The sequence below is a fragment of the Adiantum capillus-veneris genome, chromosome 21, assembly GCF_014529385.1.
Source record: "Adiantum capillus-veneris isolate H3 chromosome 21, ASM1452938v2, whole genome shotgun sequence".
In the NCBI taxonomy this organism is placed as follows: domain Eukaryota; kingdom Viridiplantae; phylum Streptophyta; class Polypodiopsida; order Polypodiales; family Pteridaceae; genus Adiantum; species Adiantum capillus-veneris.
In genome coordinates this window covers 95,503,903-95,529,540 of record NC_140951.1, presented here as the reverse complement: position 1 = coordinate 95,529,540, position 25,638 = coordinate 95,503,903, and the positions used below count along the sequence as shown (strand labels likewise).

Below are 25,638 nucleotides of genomic sequence, written 5' to 3'. Positions count from 1 at the left end.
TCTCTCTTTTGCGGACCTCCACCGATGAGCTCCCTGCTCGTCTTCCATCTTTCCCTCATATATCCTCTTGAGCGACTTGTTCTGTTGTTAGCCTCTCCATCAGCTTCCTTGTGCGACTTGATCAGCCTGACCTAGCTTTGATCATCATCACATTGGTGCTGGACGGTTCGTCATTTTTTGTTTGGCTGGCGCTTCTTCTTTCCACACTCCAGATTTGCCAGGCGTGTTCCATCTTCTTCCTCAGCGACTCCCCATCTGTCGTTGAGAGGGGGTGTTAGATTCTTCATCTCCAGATGCTTCACACCCTGCCTTGAGGCTTCACACACATCATGTGCACTGGCCTTGGTTGTGGGTTGGCCGCCCGTACACCTGCTGGACAGGGATCTTCAGGCACATTTAGGGTTATGCTCAGCACTTTGCCTGGCCGTTCTGGTCCTTTTCCATTTTTTCCTCATTTATGGGTTATTTTGTGCATTGTCGTTGAGGTTTCTTCTCTACCCTACCTACTCCCTATTCTTCTATATATAGGAGGGGAGGATGCACTATCCCATTCATAGCTTGCCATTTTATCTTGTACATAGCAGTTTATGCCATCTGGAATTATTGGGGCTTGCTAGCCTTTTCCATCTGTCTCTTGTGTGTCCATCACCATTCTCTCTCTCTCTCTCTCTCTCTCTCTCTCTCTCTCTCTCTCTCTCTCCACCTTCCATTGCTCACTCTGACACAAATTAGCAAGAAAACATAGTCGACTTGAGAATGGAGATCAAAGGAGATACCGTATCCCATCAGGTGGACCATCAAGAATGGTTGATGCCTCTATTTCCTTGTTCTCCTATGTCTTCCATGAGAAGATTGAGGCAATGGGAGGCACAAGGGGTGCATACAATGTTCTTGTATTCGGCCTCAAGTAGTCAGCTCATGCTAGTGCAATTGGATGCATTATCGGTGATCACTTGCACCACATTTTCAGGCCCGACCTACATTAAAGAGAAAACAATTTAGAACACTTATCAAGAGGGCAAAAAGTAGTAAGTACATATTACACAATGCACATTGCACAAGAAGAGGGGACAACTTAAACTCTCACTTCTTCTTGCACTCTTCCAAAATGTCGTCGGGTATATTGGGACATGGACCAGCTTCACCTCCCATCTTCATCAAGTGGATGATGAGTGGAGTGGAGGAGGAGGTCATGATCTTGGGACAATACTTGCAAGTCCACCTACAAATGTTTCGTTTGTCCCTCACTCTCTCATAGGAACGACAATGCTTTTCAAAAGCTTCATGAAGAGAGGGAGGCATGATAGAACACTTGAAAGTTGAGAGACGTAGAGCTTGAAAGTTGAGAGGTTTACGCAATGGAGAGCTTGAGATTTTTTGGTAATGGAGAGAGGAGGTGTGAGAGAGGAAGACTCAAGAGGAAAGCTTCATGGAGGAATAGAGAGCTTGAGATGCTAGAGCAAATTGCAATCTCTCATGACTCGTGAGAGAGCTTGAGAAATTAGAATGACTCATGAGCTTGAGCCTTGAGTTGGAACATAATGGAGAAGAAGAGAAAGAGGGCATCCTTATATAGATTTAGAGTGTAGACACTTGCCCTTGAACGAGAGAGAGAGAGAGAGAGAGAGAGAGAGAGAGAGAGAGAGAGAGAGAGAGGCCTAATGGAATTTAAGGTTGAAGGACCAAAGCAATGAGAGAGAGAAATGAAATGAAATGTTATATTAACGTCTTCAAAAGGCCAAAATGACCTATGAGACCAGAGCGTTACAATGTGGTGAATCCGATACAAAGTCAGAGTAACAAAATGACAAAATGATAAAATAAAAGTACTATGGGATCCTAAACTGGTAAGTGTGAACTAAGCAGCTAGCTGGGATAGCTAAATCACAAGTCACAAAAGATCCAGCATCGATCGCTGGCGGATCTCATCAATCTCCTCCATGGTCAGCAGTCTGACCAAGCATCGTGCATGTCGGGCCAAAGTGATCCGAACCCTCTGATGTAGCCTCCGTTGTGATGCTGTGTAGTCCTCCACAGTCGTGGGCATCTGGATCTCCCCAGCTCAGTCACCCGATCGATGAGTGTGCCTTTGGTGTGAGGCGACAAGATCTGCTGTGGTAGTAGCTCCTCCGAGTTTCCAATGTCTGCTCTAGAGAAGCGTGTAATGTGTCTCTGAGGCTTGCTGGCCTGTCCTCTCACCAGGCTCTCTCTGTGTCTGCGCAGCTCGAGCAAAAACAAACCCAGGCATCTCCGATCCTCGTACCTCATGACCTTGGAGAGTGGTCCAAAGCCCTCTCTGAACAAGCAGTGGAAGCGGCCTCGTATCTCGTAGTAGACGGGGCAGTGGTATGTGTAGTGTAACTTTGTGTAACAGACTTGGACACTCCAAGTCAAGAATCTACCGCGACAACACCAAATAACCACTTCAAAACAGTACACAATTCACAATTTATTCGACACTGGCCCGGCGGAGTTCCGTGCCTAGAGATATTGGCCCCAAAGACTGGCGCCCCTTTCGGTATTTCTTTTTTTATTAATCTGAGTTCAAAGTACAGGAGTGCGGGCAGGTGCTAACACTCAGACTCTGCGTCCAGATGCTCTGAGTTGTGAGTGGCCTACCCACATATTTATAGAGTTTACAAGGGATACTAAAAGCAGAGCCCAAAAGTTGGAAATCAAAAGCCCAAAAATAAAGCAAAGGCTCTTTCTCTCTCTTGCTTATAAAATAAAGCAAGTTCCAAAAAGCTGTCCAATCAAAAACTTTTAAAATAAAGAAGAAGAGCTCTCTCTCTCTCTCTCTCTCTCTCTCTCTCTCTCTCTCTCTCTTTTCAATTTGCGTAGCCTAAAAAGCATGGCCAAAAGCTGCCAAAAAGCATAAACTGCTGCAGCCTGTTGCTTCCGCAAATTCCACCGCGATTCACGGGCTGCCACGTCAGCAGGCGTACGGATTTTCTGCAGCCAGCCAGCCACGTCACCATCTGTGTGCTGGGCAGCCACGTCAGCAATCTGCCAACAGAGAGTGTGTATGTGTGCTAGGGTTTGCCATGTCACCATTTTGTGACACTCTGTCTCGGGCTCCATGTCACACAAGGGGCATGTCCTGGCTACTACTGGTACTCCGCTGTATCTCTCAGTCTCGATCCGCAGCTGGTGTGAAGATGTGCGTATCTGGCCAATAGCACACCGTATCCCATGAGACAAGTGGGTGTCCATGTATCTGGGCCTCATCACAAAACCGTCCACCGTAAGCTGGAGAAGACGCTCTCTGTAGAAAGCCATCTTCGTGCGCAGCTCCTGCGTCGGTCGTATCCATGTCCTCCTGGTGTCTAGCTGAGTCAGGTCCTGGCGGATGAGCCTGGTGGATTGTGTAAGAGTCAGAGAGGGTGCATCCAATGAGTACTGGAAGGGAGGCATTCTGTCTATATTGAACCCATGCACCTGAAACCATGCTGTCATCTCCCCATACCAACATGCTGTATCTCCCTGTATGGCTAACTGTCGAGAGGACTAAGTGCAAGGTGGGCGTGTCTGTCTCTGGGAAGTTCCCACATGCGGTGTATGAAGGGGACTGTAACAAACTGCTGACGTGTCAAAGCCTAAAGAATGGAGCCAACTTACAGATGCCGGCCGAGGGGCCTAAACCCTAAGAAGAACAAGCAGTAGAAGAAGTGTCACAGAGTGAGGACGTACGTGGTTGCCCGAGTGCAGAAAACCCTAACCCTAATTTCTGCCAGAAACCCTAATTCTGGAAGCCCTAATTGCAGAAACCCTAACCCTAATTTTTGCCAAAACCCTAACTGCTGAAACCCTAATTCTGAAAACCCTAACCCTAAAACCTGCAAACCCTAATTTCAGCAAGAAACCCTAATTGCTGCAAACCCTAATTCTGAAAACCCTAACCCTAAAACCTGCAACCCTAATTTCTGCCAAAAACCCCAACCCTAACCCTAAGGCAGCAGACAAATTCCGAAAATTGCGCTGACATGATGACGTGGCAGGCTGTACGGATTTCCGTAAATTGCGCTGGCAGCTTTTGGCATTGCTTTTTGGACCATAAGCTTTTGAGTTTGAAAGTTTTTCATGTAAACTGCTTTTTGGACCAGAAGCTTTTGAGTTTTAAATGCTTTTTACTATAACTGCTTTTCAGGCCAAGGGCCTTTAAATATGAGGCTAGGGCTCATTCTCTGGCATGCTTCAGTACGAAGGTGCAGAGTCTGGAGTACCGGATTGTACTGTGTTGATGCAATATAAAGAAATACCGAAAGGGGCCCCAAGGTTTGGGGCCAATACTCTCTGGGGTGGAATTCCGCCACTCCGTGTCGCGTGTCGTCTCTCTCTCTCTCTCTCTCTCTCTCTCTCCATTTCAGTTCAGTTGTTATTTGAAGTGCTTAAAGTTGTTCAGTCTGTTCTTTTCTATTGGCACGTGGTGCCCGCATTTGTGACAGTGGTATCAGAGCATCAGGCGTGTGCTTTTCTGAAAGCATACCGGTCCTACAAAAGAGCAGACAGAGCTATTGGAATTGAATTATATTTGAGGTATCAGCCACTCCCACCCTTACTTCATCGCGCATCGGGCACGCTCCCGTCTTCACCGCTCATGTCTTACATGGCATAAGCCATGCAAGAGAAGGATCCAGATTTGTTTCAAGTCACTGTTTTTCTCACAAGCAGTGCCATGCAGATGTTGATGTCTATAGCTACCAAGCAGCATACTCCAAGTACTTGGCAAGCTTTCAAGAAAATTTTTGCCCGAAGTTATATGGTTTCTGACATCTTCCTTCGGAGTGCAACTTCTGGCAGAGTGGGGTATCCTGAAATGCTTGCCATGGAAACCCTAGCAGATTATAAATTGAAATTTCTCGACATCTCTCAGTAGATGTCTCTTCACGAGCAGATGACCTTGGAGGTTCAGTGTGATTGCTATCTCTTGGGACTACCATCGCCGCCAAAGAAACACTGTCTGTCCAAGAGCTGATGGACCATGTTGTGCTCGGCTACGACCTCATGGAAGGAACCTAACCCTAATTTTTGGTGCAGGTTTCAAGATGGAAAGTCAGTCGACTTTTCGAGCTCGATTGATGTCGAGATTGCTTTTTAAGTTTAAGTTCTGTTTGATCTTGTTTGGTGATCCTGTTTGGAATTTGTTTGAAATGGATGATATCTGTTTTGAACCTGTTTTGGTGGCGATTTGAATTGTTTGACTCTGGTTTGATACTGGTTTCAATGATTGGTGATTTTACTCCGGGGTGGAGAAGTGGTAAATACTGTTTTGGTATTGTTTAAACCTCCGAACGACGCAGGCCGATGCCTGGGGAGCGTTTGGTTGTATGCTTGTAAAATAATTGTTGTTGTGACTCCCGGCCCGGACCTGGATGGTTATGCGGGAGGAGTTTTAAGAAGTCTGAGCAGTGGTTACTCTCAGTACCTCCAAACGACGCAGGCTGCGGTCTGGGGGGCGTTTGGTTGTAAAAGGCCTCTATATCTCCCGGCCCAGACCTTTTTAGGTTATGCGGGAGGAGTGATGAGGGAGTCGTTGAATATCTCCCGGCCCGGACCTTGTTAGGTTATGCGGGAGGAGTGTTCCTCGGCGGCTTTATGTTTCTATGTCTTGTAACATGCATATGTGAGCATTTGTGTTGCATTGTGATGTGCCAAACAGTGAATATTCCTAATTGGATGAGATTGCCTGGGTATGTAATTTTAGTACATCAAGACACCCGAGGAAGGTCAGTATACGGTCTGGGTGTGATGGCTAATTTTACTATGCCTGAATATCAAGAGTTTCGATCTGGACGAAAGGAGAAGCTAACTCCTTGATCAAAACAGCCGAAAGGAGAAGCTAACTCCTTGATCAAAACAGCCGATAGGAGGAGCTAACTCCTTGATCAAAAGAGCAGAAAGGAGAAGCTAACTCCTTAATAAAAAGAGCAAACTGATTGTCCCTCGGAAATTTTTGAGCTAACTTGAGTTGTTTTGCAGATATGCTGTAATCGCGGACGATTACTCTCTTTCAAGAAGGGGAGATGTAACAAACTGCTGACGTGTCAAAGCTTAAAGAATGGAGCCAAATTACAGATGCCGGCCGAGGGGCCTAAACCCTAAGAAGAACAAGCAGTAGAAGAAGTGTCACAGAGTGAGGACGTGGTTGCCCGAGTGCAAAAAACCCTAACCCTAATTTCTGCCAGAAACCCTAATTGCAGAAACCCTAACCCTAATTTTTGCCAAAACCCTAACTGCTGAAACCCTAATTCTGAAAACCCTAAGCCTAAAACCTGCAAACCCTAATTTCAGCAAGAAACCCTAATTGCTGCAAACCCTAATTCTGAAAACCCTAACCATAAAACCTGCAACCCTAATTTTTGCCAAAAACCCTAACCCTAACCCTAAGGCAACAGACAAATTCCGAAAATTGCGCTGACATGATGACGTGGCAGGCTGTACGGATTTCCGTAAATTGCGCTGGCAGCTTTTGGCATTGCTTTTTGGACCATAAGCTTTTGAGTTTGGAAGTTTTTCATGTAAACTGCTTTTTGGACCAGAAGCTTTTGAGTTTTAAATGCTTTTTACTATAACTGCTTTTCAGGCCAAGGGCCTTTAAATATGAGGCTAGGGCTCATTCTCTGGCATGCTTCAGTACGAAGGTGCAGAGTCTGGAGTACCGGATTGTACTGTGTTGATGCAATATAAAGAAATACCGAAAGGGGCGCCAAGGTTTGGGGCCAATACTCTCTGGGGTGGAATTCCGCCACTCCGTGTCGCGTGTCGTCTCTCTCTCTCTCTCTCTCTCCATTTCAGTTCAGTTGTTATTTGAAGTGCTTAAAGTTGTTCAGTTTGTTCTTTTCTATTGGCACGTGGTGCCCGCATTTGTGAGAGTGGTATCAGAGCATCAGGCGTGTGCTTTTCTGAAAGCATACCGGTCCTACAAAAGAGCAGACAGAGCTATTGGAATTGAATTATATTTGAGGTATCAGCCACTCCCACCCTTACTTCATCGCGCATCGGGCACGCTCCCGTCTTCACCGCTCATGTCTTACATGGCATAAGCCATGCAAGAGAAGGATCCAGATTTGTTTCAAGTCACTGTTTTTCTCACAAGCAGTGCCATGCAGATGTTGATGTCTATAGCTACCAAGCAGCATACTCCAAGTACTTGGCAAGCTTTCAAGAAAATTTTTGCCCGAAGTTATATGGTTTCTGACATCTTCCTTCGGAGTGCAACTTCTGGCAGAGTGGGGTATCCTGAAATGCTTGCCATGGAAACCCTAGCAGATTATAAATTGAAATTTCTCGACATCTCTCAGTAGATGTCTCTTCACGAGCAGATGACCTTGGAGGTTCAGTGTGATTGCTATCTCTTGGGACTACCATCGCCGCCAAAGAAACACTGTCTGTCCAAGAGCTGATGGACCATGTTGTGCTCGGCTACGACCTCATGGAAGGAACCTAACCCTAATTTTTGGTGCAGGTTTCAAGATGGAAAGTCAGTCGACTTTTCGAGCTCGATTGATGTCGAGATTGCTTTTTAAGTTTAAGTTCTGTTTGATCTTGTTTGGTGATCCTGTTTGGAATTTGTTTGAAATGGATGATATCTGTTTTGAACCTGTTTTGGTGGCGATTTGAATTGTTTGACTCTGGTTTGATACTGGTTTCGATGATTGGTGATTTTACTCCGGGGTGGAGAAGTGGTAAATACTGTTTTGGTATTGTTTAAACCTCCGAACGACGCAGGCCGATGCCTGGGGAGCGTTTGGTTGTATGCTTGTAAAATAATTGTTGTTGTGACTCCCGGCTTGGACCTGGATGGTTATGCGGGAGGAGTTTTAAGAAGTCTGAGCAGTGGTTACTCTCAGTACCTCCAAACGACGCAGGCTGCGGTCTGGGGGGCGTTTGGTTGTAAAAGGCCTCTATATCTCCCGGCCCGGACCTTTTTAGGTTATGCGGGAGGAGTGATGAGGGAGTCGTTGAATATCTCCCGGCCCGGACCTTGTTAGGTTATGCGGGAGGAGTGTTCCTCGGCGGCTTTATGTTTCTATGTCTTGTAACATGCATATGTGAGCATTTGTGTTGCATTGTGATGTGCCAAACAGTGAATATTCCTAATTGGATGAGATTGCCTGGGTATGTAATTTTAGTACATCAAGACACCCGAGGAAGATCAGTATACGGTCTGGGTGTGATGGCTAATTTTACTACGCCGGAATATCAAGATTTCCGATCTGGACGAAAGGAGAAGCTAACTCCTTGATCAAAACAGCCGAAAGGAGAAGCTAACTCCTTGATCAAAACAGCCGATAGGAGGAGCTAACTCCTTGATCAAAAGAGCAGAAAGGAGAAGCTAACTCCTTAATAAAAAGAGCAAACTGATTGTCCCTCGGAAATTTTTGAGCTAACTTGAGTTGTTTTGCAGATATGCTGTAATCGCGGACGATTACTCTCTTTCAAGAAGGGGAGATGTAACAAACTGCTGACGTGTCAAAGCCTAAAGAATGGAGCCAAATTACAGATGCCGGCCGAGGGGCCTAAACCCTAAGAAGAACAAGCAGTAGAAGAAGTGTCACAGAGTGAGGACGTGGTTGCCCGAGTGCAGAAAACCCTAACCCTAATTTCTGCCAGAAACCCTAATTGTAGAAACCCTAACCCTAATTTTTGCCAAAACCCTAACTGCTGAAACCCTAATTCTGAAAACCCTAACCCTAAAACCTGCAAACCCTAATTTCAGCAAGAAACCCTAATTGCTGCAAACCCTAATTCTGAAAACCCTAACCCTAAAACCTGCAACCCTAATTTCCGCCAAAATCCCTAACCCTAACCCTAAGGCAATAGACAAATTCCGAAAATTGCGCTGACATGATGATGTGGCAGGCTGTACGGATTTCCGTAAATTGCGCTGGCAGCTTTTGGCATTGCTTTTTGGACCATAAGCTTTTGAGTTTGAAAGTTTTTCATGTAAACTGCTTTTTGGACCAGAAGCTTTTGAGTTTTAAATGCTTTTTACTATAACTGCTTTTCAGGCCAAGGGCCTTTAAATATGAGGCTAGGGCTCATTCTCTGGCATGCTTCAGTACGAAGGTGCAGAGTCTGGAGTACCGGATTGTACTGTGTTGATGCAATATAAAGAAATACCGAAAGGGGCGCCAAGGTTTGGGGCCAATACTCTCTGGGGTGGAATTCCGCCACTCCGTGTCGCGTGTCGTCTCTCTCTCTCTCTCTCTCTCCATTTCAGTTCAGTTGTTATTTGAAGTGCTTAAAGTTGTTCAGTTTGTTCTTTTCTATTGGCACGTGGTGCCCGCCTTGTGACAGGGACAGATCTGGTGAGCGCCTCAACTACTAGTGGGGGGGCAGCTAGCTCTGCTCGGATAATGGCACGTGGTATTGAAGCGTTGGCTCTAATGAGCCGCGAGATCATAGAGACCAGAGGCTTCTCCATGTGCCCCCATCCATGAGTGCAACCCGTCCTCCCGTGATGATCCAATGAAGGCTCCCATATCTTAGCTCCATAGAGCAATGCAGAAGCCACCAAAGTGTCAAAGAGCCAGAGCTTCGTCCGAGGCTCGTGAAACTGAACCTATGAGCACATCCAATCTCCCCAATGCCGAATGGGCTTTGGTCAATCCAGTCTCTGCTGCTCTCCTCAAAGAAAATGTTGGTCCACTAAAAACCACTCCAAGGTAAGTGTAAGCATCTATATATTCCACTGTCTCCTGGCCATATGTGAATGCGAGCGTTGACCTCCTGATCCATCGTGGGGTGGTATTAAATACCATGACCTTGATTTTACCAAGGTTGACAGACAAGCCACTTTCATGGGCAAACCTATGCAAAGCATCCAAGTGACGTTGCATCCCCTCCGGAGAGTCGGAGATCAACACAATATCATCAACATATAACAATAGCAGAATCCATGTCCCTGCTAGAGGTGCACCTCTATCACCATCTCTCTCAATGTAGTCAGAAACCTCATCCACATACATACCAAATAGAGTAGGAGAGAGCGGGCAGCCCTACTTCACTTTAATAGTGAACCGGTGTAGATAGACCCGCTGAAGTGCGTACATGCCCTACTATTGATCTATACAATGCCATGATCCCCCAAATGAGTGGGTACTCCCATCTCTTGTAATCTGTGCATCAATCTAGCTCTGGGTACTGTGTCAAATGCTTTGCGGAAGTCCACAAAGCTACAATAAATGCGTCTCCCACGGGATCTGCCCTCCTCGATGATGGCCCTGAGTGTCAAGATATGGTCAAGAGTAGAAAAACCTCTCCTGAAACTTGCGTGCCCAGCTGCACGCATTCCCTCTCTGTGCCCATCTACTCAATTGCAGCTCAAGAATGGATGTGTACAACCGTGCCAATGTGTGTCCAATCATGATAATGCGATAATTCCCAGGCTCTTGATTTGAAGATAGGTACAATCGTAGATAGGCTTCAAGTATAAGGTAAAGCCCTCACACATGGCACTTTTAAACATGAATGCTAGAAGCTCTGCTAGTAGATCTCTGGCATGCATGAAATGCTCAGTCACTAAGCCATCATGATCATATGCTCTTCAAATCCTCATCTTGTCAATGGCCTTCTTCACCATCTCAGCGGTGAAAGAAGCACATGTGTGTGGGCATGGATCGGGGGGGTCGGGAAGGGGCTGCTGTCTAGAAACTATGTACAAAGATGATGCGTACTGGCCCCAAGTCTCTATAGAGGTAATGGTTGGGGGGGGGGGGGGGGGGACTCAGCCATGCCTCATGCGAGTCCTGACTCAAGAATAGCTGATATAATTCCTGCTCTAGTCGAGCCAAAAATGCCCTTTTCTTCCGCCGCACTACGCGTCAGAAGTCAATCTGTGACTGTCTCTGAGTGATGTCCCCGAAAAGCACTTCCCTCTGAAGTCTAGCTCTAGTCTGACGGCATTCCTCATCATCCCAGCTGTGCTGAGGCATGCTCCCAGAACGGCGTCTCTGCTCAGGCTCGGTGTGTGGGTATGCCTCTGCTACTGCATCATGTAACGTCTGTGTCAGTATAGTAGTAAGCTCATCCAGAGGTCGCCCTGGCTCCTCAATGGATAGGCGTTTGTAGATCCCGTCTATGTATACAGAATCCGTCTCCCGCGTGAAGGTGTAGCGAGTAGGGGCTGCCACCCGTGGACTGTGTGCTACACTGAACTGGAAAGAGATGGTTAGCGACACAATAGCATGATCCACTGCCACCCCAACAGGTCTGGGCCCAACTATGAGATCCTGGATACTAGAGATGAGGCTCGATTGTGCCATGACATAATCCACTGCTGGCTCTATGTCTGTGTGGAAAGCATGTGAAGCTTCCCGCAGCGGGAAATCTCTATAGGCCATTCTAGATGGTCAATCCATGTGCAGTCCCCATGTCTATCAAGTGCCGTCCATACTCAGTATGTTCCCCATCCTGTGATAGTCTAGATAGGCCCGTCTCTGCAACATCCAGCTCTCTCGGCATCTCCTCTGAAGTATCATAAAATACCGTCTGATGATGGGCAGTCCTAGCATTGAAGTCCCCTAGAATGATAATGTCACCATCTCTAGAGAATTCCCATATAGAGAAGGGGGATTGTCGTCTGGGTGATGCATATACTGACGTACTCGTGGGAAAGTAGCAAATAGCAATTTAAAGATATCTGCCAGTCTCTGCTCTCAATCTCACCCACATGTACCTAGCTTGCTCATCCCTACGAGCTATATGTATCAATGGCTGCAACTCCTCCCTGAATAACACTGCCACTCCTCCTGAGCCTTGCCCTCTGTGCTCTGATCGTGTCTCCTGTCTATAGACTGTCTCCCATCTGTATCTACTATCCACTAATGTGAGGCATAGACTGCCCAGGGGCGTGATGTGTCTCAGAGTAGAATATGACGTGTCTCCCGGTAAAACTCTCCTCAAAAGCACCCACATCAAGACGCATAGATCCATTACAATTCTAGGTAGCAACTTTGAGTGTGGTCCCATAGGCCTCACATCGTCATATGGAGCATGGCTCCAATATCAGCACTCTTCCATCTTGGTAAAAAGCAATCTTACCTTTTTCCCTTGCCGCTCTAATCTTTGGCATTACCTCCTGCATATGGGCGACATGTGAGAGGGTAAGGTCGATGCCCATCTTCTTAAGAGTTGGTCTCTTCTTCAAAAAGTCCTTCGCTTCCATGGAGGGAAAACGAAGGATGAGTGCCCTTTCTTTTGAGGTTTCCCCTTTGCTCCCATTTTTCTTGTTGCCCACTCTCCAAGCTCTTGAGTGCATCGGCTCATGAACCCCCATCAAAGCCATGAGTTCTTTTACCTCTTCTTCTACATTATCTTTGTCTTTAAGGCCGCAAATTCTCACATGGTAGAGAGCGTACACGTCTTCTTTGCTCCTCTTCTAGTGTCAGGTTGATGATGGTGGGTGTGGATGTTGTTTCCTAGCTTTTCCCTTTCTTGGCAACCTCAATCCATTTCTCAGCCTCGTCTGCTTTCTGTTGGGTCTTTGTAATAACGTTCACCCAAGAAGTCGTCATTTCTTTATGCTGCTCTCCCCCCTCTTTGATGGCTCGCACTTGCTCTTTGATTGTGTTGAGTTCTTCTATTACAGAAGGTTGCAATTCTCCCTCTTCAAGCGTGTTTCGTGATCGTGCCTCTTGAGTGACGCAATCTCTTCGTCTTGGGCCGTCACCCGATCTCCCATTGCCGTGATCTTACTTTCTTGGGCCAAAACGCGGTCTTCAAGGATTTTCATTGTTCCTAATAGGTGGCGGTTGATCTTGTTAATGGTCTCGGCCATTTCTTCTTTGCACTTTTGAATTGCATCTTCTAAGGGGTCGGACTTATCATTCTGCTTCCTCATGTTTGGTCGTTGCCAAAAACGAGAAAAAATTGACCAACACGTACAAGTGCTTCCACATTATGCATACATGTTCTCCCACACTAAGCATACATGGCGTGAATTTCCTGCAATTTCTGCAAAATACGACAAAAAACCCGCTTTATGCAAATTTTGCAATTTTCTACCAATTTTGCAATTTTTGAAATTTTCTAATTTCTGCAATTTCCTGAAAATCTGTAATTTACTGGAAATTCCCTGAAAATCCTGAAAATCTGCAATTTTTCTGATTTCCTGCAGTTTTTTAAATTTCCTGCGGGCTGGCTTCTACTGTACCTGTGGGGGCGTTGGGTTTACGGGTGCGGTCGAGAGGCGGGGGGGGGCCGCGGGTTGTAGGGGAAGTGCGAGGGGGGGGGGGGGGGGGGGAGGCGGGGTTGCAGAGAGAGAGAGAGAGAGAGAGAGAGAGAGAGAGAGAGAGAGAGGAGCCTAATGGAATCCAAGGTGAAGGACCAAAGCAATGAGAGAGAGAGAGAGAGGGAGAGAGAGAGGAGCCTATTGGAATCCAAGGTTGCAAGACCAAGGTCCAAAGCAATGCGAGAGAGAGAGAGAGAGAGAGAGAGAGAGAGAGAGAGAGAGAGAGAGAGAGAGAAAGAGAGAGAGAGATGAGGCTCAAGGCATGTGGAAGGTGAGGGGGGGATCCTAAGGCTAGGTGGGAGGGATCCTATGCCAAAAGGCAACCCAAAAACCTCCCAAAAAAAAGCGCAGTAAAAAATTCTCAAAACGGTCAAAGTGACCGTTGATTGGTCAAACGGACAAAAAAAGCCATCGGACGGATCGGACACCTTGACCGGACGGGGCATCACCGGATGCCACCGGATCCCTCATTCTGTCCGACGGACGAGAACAACCTTGGCTATTGGGCATATGGAGGTACAGACTTCAGGATTACTCTTTGAGGATTATTGAGGTTGATTTTTGAGATAGGTTTTCCATTGCAGATAACCACAATTTATCTGGACAACCAAAGTTGTATACTTTTGCAGGGAACCTAGTGTTTCATGCTTGGATGAAGCATATAGAGATATGGTATCATTTTGTTTGGGAGAAGACCCTGGATGGTACTACACGTCTTGAGTACTATTCACGTTAGGTAACCTTGCTGATATCTTCTCCAAACCTCTCTACACAGGCGACATTATCCCTTCATGCTAGCTCCTTTGGATTGGTTCCCCATCTAGGAGCTGAGAAGGGGTGTTCAGAGTTTCATCATGTCCGATGGCGGCTCCAATATCTCTCAGGAGCAGATTAGGGAGTGTGGGCTGTTTTGTGGCTAAGCCTAGATCTATTTGAGGTAGATGGAGGTGGTACGAGCCATATATGTGCCCCATATATGTGCCCACCAGGTATGCTGGCTTGAGACAATACCCTTGTTCCTAGGTTTCTTTGAATGGGTCTCTCTGTAGACTGCAGGTTTTCACCTATAGGTTACTTAGATGTTGTGGCATAAGTATGCCAAGCGGCCATTTCACGGTGATGTTGCATTTTTACCAGCCCCCCGCCCCCCCCCCCCCTTTGGGGGTCGTTGGGTATTTGGGTAGGTCGGGTAGATTGGAGTGGTCCCTATATAGTGACCAGCAGGCTGTCTAACTCAAGTCTGTGGCCGATTGACCTTACAAAGCCAAAAACAGGGGTAACAAAAACCTGTTATGGCATACAATGTTTCAGAATGTCTCTTAGATAACCGGGATGCATTTCCCAAATGGCACCTTGAAACAGGAGCCCGAACGACATGGACCGTGCCAAATGGTATTCCACCCTTCTTGTGTGGTGCCGCTGTAGGCTCATTCCACTAGTTCTCTTTTACTATGTGGACAAAGGCACAATGGAATTTGAGACCAAGAGCTACAACCATCACACATGTGATGTCTAGAATCAAATGTAAACAAAAAGATGAAAAAGTTCTTGCCAAATTGAGAGATAATGGAGCTAAATAGGCTTTTGGGATGTAGCAGGCGGTGGTTCGTGCGATGAGTGCTCCTCCCTCTATTATGTGTCTTGGGTAATAAATACTTGTACAGCTACAGACTCATGCTGTATTGTACCTTCATCATCATTTTAAAAAAAATGTAGTAGGTAAGGCAGTTTCATGTTGACCAAGAGGTCTTCCATTCAAACCTGTTTTCAGATGTTCAATAAACATACGCACATCATGAGTTAAGAGGTCTCCACATCATCGATATAAATTGTGGGATCTGATCCAAGGCTTTGACAAACCTTAGTCATAACCTAAAGATGACAAATATCTATGACATTTTAGGTAACTTAGCACCCAATACCTGTTCTGCATGATTCTCACTTGTGAGATAGTTATTTTCACATTCATAAAGTCGATTGTAACTTTCAAGGTGGTGTGGATGTGAATTGTAATCTCTCAGCAGAGACACAAGTCCTGGAAAAGTTCTGTGATTCTCCCTTTGTGACAGTTGTGATTTATGAACTATTAAGCCATATGCCCTCTGTGTTTGACAAAATCAATACTGTTTTACTCTCTTTCACAACTAGACTAAAAGACTTTCTTTCGATTCTCTCTGCAGCAACTTTAGTGATGTTTTTGATGCTGAATGGTTCATTGCCTCATTGGCTCCTGATGTGCGAATTCTTAAAGAGATACCAGCTAGATTAAGGATTACACGAGAGATGTTGTATTCCACCCGTGCACCAAGGAGGTCTGAACCCAATTTCTACATACGATATGTTCTGCCACTTCTGAAACGAAAGAGGGTTTGTATATCTATAACTTCATTCAAAGTTTGCTGTCTGTCATGTTTGACTAGAGCACTGCCCTGCTTCTGGTTATTGATCGCCTTTGATTTGTCATAGGCAATTCGTTTGACCAAATTCGATTTTCGACTCTCAAGTGGTCTTGAAGAAGGTCTGCAGAAGCTACGCTGTCGTGTTAGTTACAGTGCCTTGCGTTTTACCTCAGCTATCACAACCATGGGGCAAACCATTGTGAGAAGGTTGAGACAAAAGGGTGGTAGATACATTGCTCTGCACCTGAGGTATGTTTTTAGTAACTAGATCTGTCTTTGTTATTGAACTATGGAGTTTTTTAGACTCTTAATTTTTTTTCAAAAATACAAAGTTTTATATGATGGTGCACTGGTTGTGAAGGCGCCCTAGTATAGTCTTTTGGGACACTCTTTGGGATTTAGGCATGTGGGGTATACTCTAAACAAACGATTCTGTGGTACCTCTCTTAGGACTTACCACTCACAACGTAGCAAAGCTGATGGAGATAGTTGAAGGCACTTTATGCCATGATGTCCTGCTGTATATAGGATGTCTCTCTTTTTGGGAAAAGATTCTTATATTACATGGTTTAATTTACAATTTGCTCAAGATGAGCATACATGTTGGAAGTCCTTATCTCCCAAGGTCATTATATCTTTGAGCATCTTGCCTTTAAGGACCTGCGAGGGAATTTTACTGTGAGGTATTTGCTGGTTATTATAGAGCTGTACGTTTCACATGTTCGAGATGTAACATATGAACCAACCTCGAAAAGAGTGCAAACAAACTACCATGGCTGGGTCTTGTGTCTTGAAGAAGCCAAACATACATGTAAATTTAGTAAGTTTGATCGCCCATGCCTGATTCCTCCAATATTTGATCCATTGCCACCATTCCTTGACCTGTCCGCAATCCCAGAATGTATGTCGTATGGTTTCCGGTCTGTTGCACACACTACATTTCCCATTCCTTGAACCATTCCTAGCCATAAGTGTAGCTGAATGGATTGCACCCACTATTACTCTCCAAAGAAAGACCTTGAACTTGAATAAGATGTGAATTGTCCATATCGCTGCAAGCACATTAATCCACCAGGCATTGCCATACATAAGCGTCCATTGCTTATTACATCTGTCAGCAAGATGAGCTTGCGTTGTAACAACATTGTAAAACATATTGGTCTTACATGTCCACCAGGTAGTACCAGTTGTAGGTAGTTTCCAGTCCTATGTCTGTCTTCAATATTGATTATAGAAGTATGTGGCAAGGGGTGCGCCAAGGCAGGCAATTGGTTCCATGGTACTCTGAAACCATTACCCAATCTGAAAAGTTTTCTTGCTGTGAGAAACTGTCTAGGAAGCAGGTTGGAGTCAATAGTCTGGCTAATTTGCACTAAGCCTTTCCGATACATAGAGAGGGCTTTTTTCCCAATGAGCACTGCAGGAGGTGTACCAAAAACATGACTCCAAAAAACATTTTCTGCACCCAATGAGTTTCCGAAATATCTGATTTGACCAGCCCATTGCATTTTTGAAGCAATCAATTTCCAGGAAGTGATCAGCATCTGAGATATATTGAATCCTGTTTTCAGAGGTGCAACAGAAAAGAGTTTATCCCATGTAGTTAGGTTCCAAGCGCCATGCAAATATACAACTGAACAATCTATGATGCCATAGATAAAGGGCCCAGGGAGTATCCTGTGGGCATATGCTGTATTAGTGGACCTCGTCTAGCATGCGCATGGGCGGTCAAGTTCAGGAGTCCTAGACCTCCTTGGTTGATAGGCATAGCAATAGTATCTCAAGCAATAGGTGCTCCCGCCGCAGAGAAATCTCTACAACCCGTTTAGTCTCTCTCTCTCTCTCTCTCTCTCTCTCTCTCTCTCTCTCTCTCTCTCTCTCTCTCTCTCTCTGGGACCACACTAAAGATAGAAGCATGGAATTGTAATGGGTCACCTCGTCTTGATGTAGGGGCGTTTGAGGATAGCTTAATGGGGAGTGACATCGTCTTTTACTTAGAGACACACCAGGCACCGGGACAGCTTATGCCACATGTGACTAGATATTGGTGGTGGGCGACAGCTTGTCGAGCAGAGATGAGATCAGAGCACAGGGGCAAAGGGTCAGGAGGAGTAGGAGTCCTATTGAGAGAGGAGTTATAGCCGCTTGTGCACATTGGCCATACTTAATGGCCTGCAACAATTTCCTGCAGCAGTTGGATTTACTTGCTTCCCACATAGGCATGGGACCAACACAGTGGACCATGCCATGGCCCAACCGAGTTTCATCCTCTGCATTTAAGACTTCACATTACGACCAAGACCAGTGGGTGTAGCAGTGGATCATGCTCTTTTGACACTTTCAGTCTCCTCTCAGTACAATACAACTTAGGTGTCAAGAAGGAGGACACATACCCGCTATACATTTACACTAGAGACTGACTTTGTTTATATAGAATAGATCTATGATCGTCTGTACAAAAGCAAGACAAGGACTTAGTGGAGGAGATTATTATTTTACTGACTGAGACATTGCATGATGCAGCAGCAGAGACTAACCCATATAGTCAGCCTGATCAGAGATGCCGTCTTGGAGAATGCCTTAGAAGTTAGAACAGCTGGTATGACGATCAATGTAGAGAGGTGAGAGCACAACTTTAGAGGGATCTTCTCCTAGGGGTCATCAATCACAGAGAGTCTCGGATAGCCTTCGGCGCCTTGTGTGACAGAAGAAGCAAGTGTTCCTAGCACTCCCCTCCCCCAATGATTACTTACCTTGCTGTGTGGGGTCAGTGTGCAACATCCTTATATATGGTCCCTCTCGTGAGCCATGCCCATCTAGGAGTACCTTCTTTACCATTGAGATGGTAAAGATGGCCATTGACAGGATGAGGACCATGAGGGTATATAATCACGATGGCCTAGTAGCAAAACACTTTATACATGCTAGAGATGTTGACAGAGGTCCTTGCAGTTATGTTCAATCGTGTCATGTGTGAGGGTCTATGTGAGACTTGGAGACTGTCTACTATTGTGTCTATCTTGAAGGTAGGTGATCCTACGGAGAAACTACCATACTATTATGATTGGACACACATTGGCATGGTTGTCTGCATCTATCCTTGAGCAACAGTTGAGCAGATGGGTAGAGAGTGAGGGTGTATGGGCAGTGGGACAGGCCGGTTTCAATAGAGGCTTCTCCACTCTTGACCATATTTTGACACTCTGAGCCATCATTGAGGAGGGTAGGGCACATGGGAGACAAATCTATTGTAGCTTTGTGGATTTTTGCAAAGCATTTGACATGGTGCCCAAAGCTAGATTGATGTGCAAACTACTCGAGATGGGAGTGCCCAATGAGTTGATTTTGGGGGATCATGGCTCTATACAGATCAATGGTGGGACATGTACATATATGATTTAGTTCACTCCACTATTGAAGTGAAACAAGATTGTCCATTGTCCCCGACTCTATTTGATATGTATACAGATGAGGTGTTTGATTACATTGACAGAGAGGGTGACAGAGGTGCCCACTGGCAAGAACATGGATTACACATTGGCATGGTTGTCTGCATCTATCCTTGAGCAACAGTTGAGCAGATGGGCAGAGAGTGAGGCAGGATAGGCCCATTTCAAGAGAGGCTTCTCCACTCTTGACCGTATTTTGACACTCTGAGCCATCATTGAGGAGGGTAGGGCACATGGGAGACAGATCTATTGTAGCTTTGTGGATTTTTGCAAAGCATTTGACATGGTGCCCAAATCTAGATTGATGCGCAAACTACTCGAGATGGGAGTGCCCAATGAGTTGATTTGGGGGATCATACAAATCAATGGTGGGACATGTATGTATATGATTTAGTGCTCTCCACTATTGGAGTGAAACAAGGTCGTTCATTGTTCTCGACTCTATTTGATATGTATACAGATGAGGTGTTTGATTACATTGACAGAGAGGGTGACAGAGGTGCCCAGCTGGCAGGGACATGGATTCCATTGTTGTTATATATTCATAATATTGTGTTGATCTTTGACTCACGGGAGGGTATGCAACGACATTTGGATGCATTACATAGCTTTACGGAGGATAGTCGATTGTCTGTAAACCAGTGCGACATAAAAACGCATTTCATGTAGATGAAACCCCGAAACCTATGAAACGTTTTGCCGAAATGCATGAAACGGACAATCATTTTTTATGAAACGTTTAAAATTGGGGCTTTTTTCTAGAAACCCAACGCTGCCCGTAGCGAAGTGCGTATTGCTATTATGAGAGAGATGATGTCATCTGATGAGAGTGGTACTTCTTCTTCCAGTGGTCACACTGAGATGGATGCGACTTCAGACTCAGATTCTACATGATCCTAGTGATGACTTTATACTAGATAGTTAGCGAGTAGCTACTATGTTGGATGGCTTATGTATTAGAACTCAGTTTTCATTGGTCAGGATTGCTTATGGAGTCTGGACACATTTTGATGTGGTTTCATTGCTCGTTTTGATTTTAGGCTTCGGTTTTATGCATTGGTTTTTCATTAATGTTTGAGGTCTAGCTCCAGTTAACAGATGATTGTGGTCCCTAAAACTTATGGTTTGTGACATTGAATTAAGTTTGAACTTTGTTCAATAGAAGTACTTTGTAAATGAATCAATGATGCATCAGTTATGATTCATGAAACTAGTGGCTGTGTTTTAACTTTCATCAGTACCGAACATCTCTTTGATTGTGCTCGCTTGAAGTCCCTTCTAAGCAGTGAGCACAGAGTAGTGAGCACGTCTCTCTCTCTCTCTCTCTCTCTCTCTCTCTCTCTCTCTCTCTCTCTCTCTCTCTCTCTCTCTCTCTCTCTCTCTCTCTCTCGCGTGGACATTAAAGTCTAGAGTACATTGTATACATATTTATCATATTTTATTAATATATAATTTAGTGTCGTTTATGAAACTTGTTTCATGTTTTTGACGCTAAGAAACGAAACGTTTCAAAACCTCGAAACCCCGAAACGACCGAAACCACGAAACATTTCATGTCACACTGCTGTAAACCTTGGTCAAACCAATTGTTTAACACCACACCGTAGTGGATCAGGAGATGAGCACCTACATCCAGTTATGGTCAGGAGACTGTGGAGTACACAGATGCATACACTTTTCTTGGGGTAGTCTTCACTGGGCCAAGGTTTTCTTTGAAGAGAGCGACTAGAGTGACTAGAGCGTATGCGGCCTTGGGAGGATTGGAGAGGATGTGTTCGCAGTTTAAGGTCCAGGAACCCCGAACAAAACTCTGGCTCTTTGATACCTTGGTAGTTTCAGCTATGCTCTCTATGGGGTTCAGGTTTGGGGACCCAATGTGGGTGAGGATGGGTGGAGAGGTATGGAGAGGCCCTTGGTATCTATGATCTCTCGCCTGATTGGAGCCAAGGCCTCCGTGCCACATGAGATCATTAGAGCGGAGTTAGTAGCCACCCCCAATATGACGCAATTGGGATATCCTGGCTTCTGCTGGTACTCTCCTAAATCTGCTAGTCTAGCTGATGCGATGATGTGCACATCTGACCAATAGCACATTGTATCCCATAGGATAAATGAGTGTCAATATAGGCTGGTCTGATCACATATCCATCTTCTGTTAGTTGGAGAAGATGCTCTCTATAGAAAGCCATCTTCGTGCCCAACTCTTGTCCCGGCTGTATCCTTGTGCTTCTGGTATCTAGCTGATTCAAATTCTAACGTATAAGTCTAGTGATCTCTATATCCGTGTAAGAGAAAGGGAGGGTGCATCCAAGGAGTACTGGAATGGGGGCAGTCTGTCCATGCTGAAGCCATGTGACTGAGACCATGATGTCATCTGCCCATACCAGCATGTTGTGTCCCCCTGTAGCGCTAGCTGTCAGGTCTCGTCTCTCTGCATTCCTTGTCATACCTACTGTTCTGAGACATGCTCCCAGTACGGCGTCTCTGATCATTTCTTCCCTATCAATTAAAGATCAGGCGATCATTGCATTCCACTATCAGAACACTGGCATAGAACATAAGAATCATGATGTGCCATAATGTAATGTAACAGAAAGATAACTAAATATATTTAGTTAGCAACGCTAATTGTGAGTTGGCCCCACCCGCACCTTTTTTTTGAATGTATAGTCTTTTCCAGCTTTTATTTCTTTTCTTGTATAGCAGTTGAACATAAAGTCTACACAAACCAGAATTTTCTTGGAAAAACATTGAATTTTCACCTAGATATCTCATGTCAAATACACAGATTTTTTCTTTTAAACTCTGAATACATGATACATCCCATCTATGCTTCAGTTCTTTAGCATTTAAAGTATCCCAAGGTCTAAGCCTCAGCCCTTTCTTCTAGATTTGAGCCTGACATGCTGGCTTTTACTGGCTGTTACTACGGTGGAGGCGAGAAAGAAAGAAGAGAGTTGGGTCTACTGCGAAAACGATGGACAACCTTGTCGGTATGTCAAGTATCTCTGATTGGGTTTTTTTTTGTTAAACCATATGCTTGTGCATCCTTCTGCTCGTTTGTTGTGCCATCAGCATGAATGGAGGTAAGGTAATGTATTTTGCTGTTGCTTTTGCTTCAGTCCTTGAAGATGTTTAGCTGTCTTCAACTTTAGAGAATGTTTAGTCAAAATTACTACAGATATTTTTCATCTCCATTTTGCAGCCCTTGAGGTTGGAAAACGTACGTCGCAGTGGGAAATGCCCATTAACACCAGAGGAGGTTGGCTTGATGCTTCATGCTTTGGGTTTCAGCAGGGATACACACATATATATTGCATCAGGAGAAGTCTATGGCGGTGAAGCAAGCTTGGCTCCTCTGAAGGCTCTCTTCCCTCACTTCCACACCAAGGATACTTTAACAAGTTTGGATGAATTAGGGCCATTTGTTTCTTATACAAATCGTATGGCAGCAATTGACTACATAGTTTGCGAAGAAAGTGATGTGTTCATCACAAATTATAATGGAAACATGGTTAAGGTTCTTGCAGGCAGCAGGTAATGTCTTCTTCTTCGTTCTTCTTCTTTGTTTGCATTATTAAGCCTGTTCTTTTGGTAAGAAGAAGATTCAAATCTTAGAAGCACCAGAATCTGTCATAAGCTCAATTCAAAATAGAACTAGCGTTAACCTGTCTGAGTCAGCAATGAAGTTTTGTGAGCTTTGAAATCTAGGAATGCATTGCATTTAACCAATGGCCCAATATGAAAGTGTCGGTTTTAGGAATCAAGGTGTTGTTCAGTTGATGTTTTTGTTTCTTGATTGAAGACATTGAAGTTGCTTTAAACGGCTTGTGATTGGTTGCAGGCAATGATTGTGTTGGTCAGAATTCCTTGCCGGTTGTTTGTTTTTTTTGTGAAGTATGGTTTGATGGTAAGAAGTATGGTTTTTTCCATACGTTTCCACATGGCAAATGCATATGGGTATGATTCAAATATGTTTCAACTCTTAGAAGGTGAAACATATGTGGCCCTAATTCTATTGGGAAAAACAGAAACGATCGTACATGGTAACCACTCATAGCACCATAGAAATATAGATCGTTAGCTTGAATTTTCTTGCCAATTTTGGCCAAGTATGATATCATTATCCATAGGGGTATGGTTCAGCTAAAAATATGTCTACGGTTGCAACTATGGTAGGAAGATAGTGCTTGTTATAGCTATGCTACTATCAAGGATAAGTTCTGGGCAAGTGTGTTTATTTCTCTGGATATTTTTTGCTTTTTCCCCCCCTTTCCAAGTGGCAAGTTTTGTTAAAATCTTGCCCAAGTTCCTTTTGGGCTCCATCCTCTAAGTTGTAGAACTCTTGGATCTTACAGTCGTGTGCATTTATGCAAAGCTTCTATGTGTGACATTTGCAGGCGATATCATGGGCATAAGAGAACAATACAGCCCAATGTCAAGAAGCTTGGAAGCTTGTTTCTATCCAGGCCAAACATGACATGGAAAGCTTTCTCAACCAAGCTACGTCATGTTCAAAGAGGTTACATTGGGGAGCCTAATGAGCAACGACCAGGCGGGGACTTCTTTGAGTATCCGCAGTCTTGCATATGCAAAACACAGGAAGGAAACATAACTTTCTCACAAATGCTGCATCAGAAAAGTGATGTTGGAGAGCCAATGGAGTTTGACACTAATGATGAACAAGGCAATGAGGTAGAAGAGGAAGATATTCTTCACTTGCAGCATGCGGACTTGGCCAATGAAGCTAACGCAGGCAGTGGTGGCCAAGCTGTGAGCAGGGAAGGTGAAGAGATTTCGTGGCTTTCGGATTAGAAGAGGACTTAAGGAAACTTTCTTTACAGCGAAGCTGTCAAGAATGGTTTTAATTTAACCTCTGGGTAGCAGAGATACGGTGCAAACAGCATTCGGGGCGTCAAGTGCGCTTCCAATGGCATGCATTGAGGCATTTAACAGATACCTGAAAGAAGAAATTTTATGTGTGTAAAGCACCAGAGATGGCCTCATGGGTCGCTGTTGGACTGCTGCTGCAATGTACATTAATTTCAAAATCCTCACATCCCAAGGCTCCTTGCACCCAACCAAGTCTAATGATCTAGCAAGAAAATTATTCAACAGCTTATTGGTGTAGTAAGCACTAGTTATGGCTGTCACGGCTCTCTGTTCGACTGTTCCCACATTGTATATGAGCCTTACAAGCCCTGCGTCCCGAAGGCTCCTTGCACCCAACCAAGCTTAGCTTCTAATGATCGAGCACCATCTTTTGATGTCTGTGGCAAAAATATGGTTATGGTGCGTTGCTCTTTTTTCCTTGAGTTGGGTGATTGCATGCCTTCTAAATTCTTGTGGAGTTTGAAAGACTGGTAATTGATATATTCCAGAGCTCCATAAGCCTATTTGTGATGTCCTGGGATTTGAACCTGGGATGGGATAGATGCCCGAGGATTTGAACCTGGATCTCGCTGCACACAAACATTTATACATGCAGGGGATGTGATTTGCCTCTTTTGATAGTCATGTTGCCATCAATAAGAGCACACTTTGTTAAGCTCTTTGCTGAAGAAACAGAATTGAACTGATCTGCTTTTTCTTAAGCTTCCTAATGATGTAAGAAATTCTATTTTTTTTGTCAAGACTCAGACTTGTGTGTGAGTATTAAGTCTCGGGCAAATCTTCTTCTATGTAGATTTGCAAACAGGGTGCAAAGTGAGTTGTCCCTGCACAAGCCTAGTAGTAGGTCTCCACAATCTTAGAAAAGCAAAAAACCTTTGACATCTAAATGAAGGGTAGAATATTGTGCAGAATAGGAAAAGTCTCATGAAATTCTAAGTCAAAAACTTAGTACTCTTTGTTTATAAAGGGGTTGTCTAGGGTGTGTGCAATCAATCCAATGTGAGTGAGTCTTTTTACATTCTACTCTTCTTTTCTTTACCTTTAGAGCTTAGTCTGTTGTGCTTCTCACAAAACCTTTGGGAGAATTTAATTACTAAGAATCCATTAGGAGAGAGATATTAGCCATTAGCCTAGTGATGCTTGTTGCATTTGTCGATGAAATGTATCCATATTTATGTTTTCCATTAGCCTAGTGATGCTTGTTGTCTTTGTCAACGAAATGTATCCATATTTATGTTTTCCATTAGCCTAGTGATATTTGTTGCATTTATTGATGAAATATGTCCATATTTATATTAGCCATTAGCCTAGTGATATTTGTTGCATTTGTCGATGAAATATGTCCATATTTGACAATGCTTATTGATCACATGTGTGTTTTTGGTTGTTTGGTTGATGCTTTGGTGCCACAAATTTAACACACAAAATTGGATGATAAGGTTGTCAAATGCATTTTTTTTTTGTTTTAGTACTGAAAGCAAAGGTTACAGGTGGTTTCATAGGAGATGTGTTTGTGAAAGATTTTGATCATCCTTTATTGTCATGTACTAGAGATAGTAATGTAAGCTCACGAGACATTTATAACACTTTGTTGTTTTTTTAATGGTGGAAACTTGAATGTAAATTCCAATGAGGCAAATGTACAACCTATGGGGTTTTTAAA

At 44.4% G+C, this 25,638-nt stretch overlaps 1 protein-coding gene and 1 pseudogene across 2 annotated transcripts in view; one reads left to right on the top strand and one right to left on the bottom strand.

Moving 5' to 3' along the window:
* LOC147431388 (protein ROOT HAIR SPECIFIC 17-like) overlaps positions 1–24,713 on the top strand; it is a 31,569-nt gene extending 6,856 nt beyond the window's left edge. For both annotated transcript variants that reach the window (XM_086494008.1, XM_086494007.1), the window contains 5 exons: positions 15,415–15,601; positions 15,701–15,882; positions 21,973–22,075; positions 22,288–22,619; positions 23,483–24,713. In XM_086494008.1, coding sequence (XP_086350134.1) covers positions 15,415–15,601; positions 15,701–15,882; positions 21,973–22,075; positions 22,288–22,619; positions 23,483–23,897 — 1,219 coding nt within the window. In that variant the 3' untranslated portion in view covers positions 23,898–24,713. The remainder of the gene's footprint in view (positions 1–15,414; positions 15,602–15,700; positions 15,883–21,972; positions 22,076–22,287; positions 22,620–23,482) is intronic.
* On the bottom strand, positions 15,892–17,788 carry LOC147431389 (uncharacterized; annotated as a pseudogene).
* Positions 24,714–25,638: the final 925 nt, after the last annotated feature.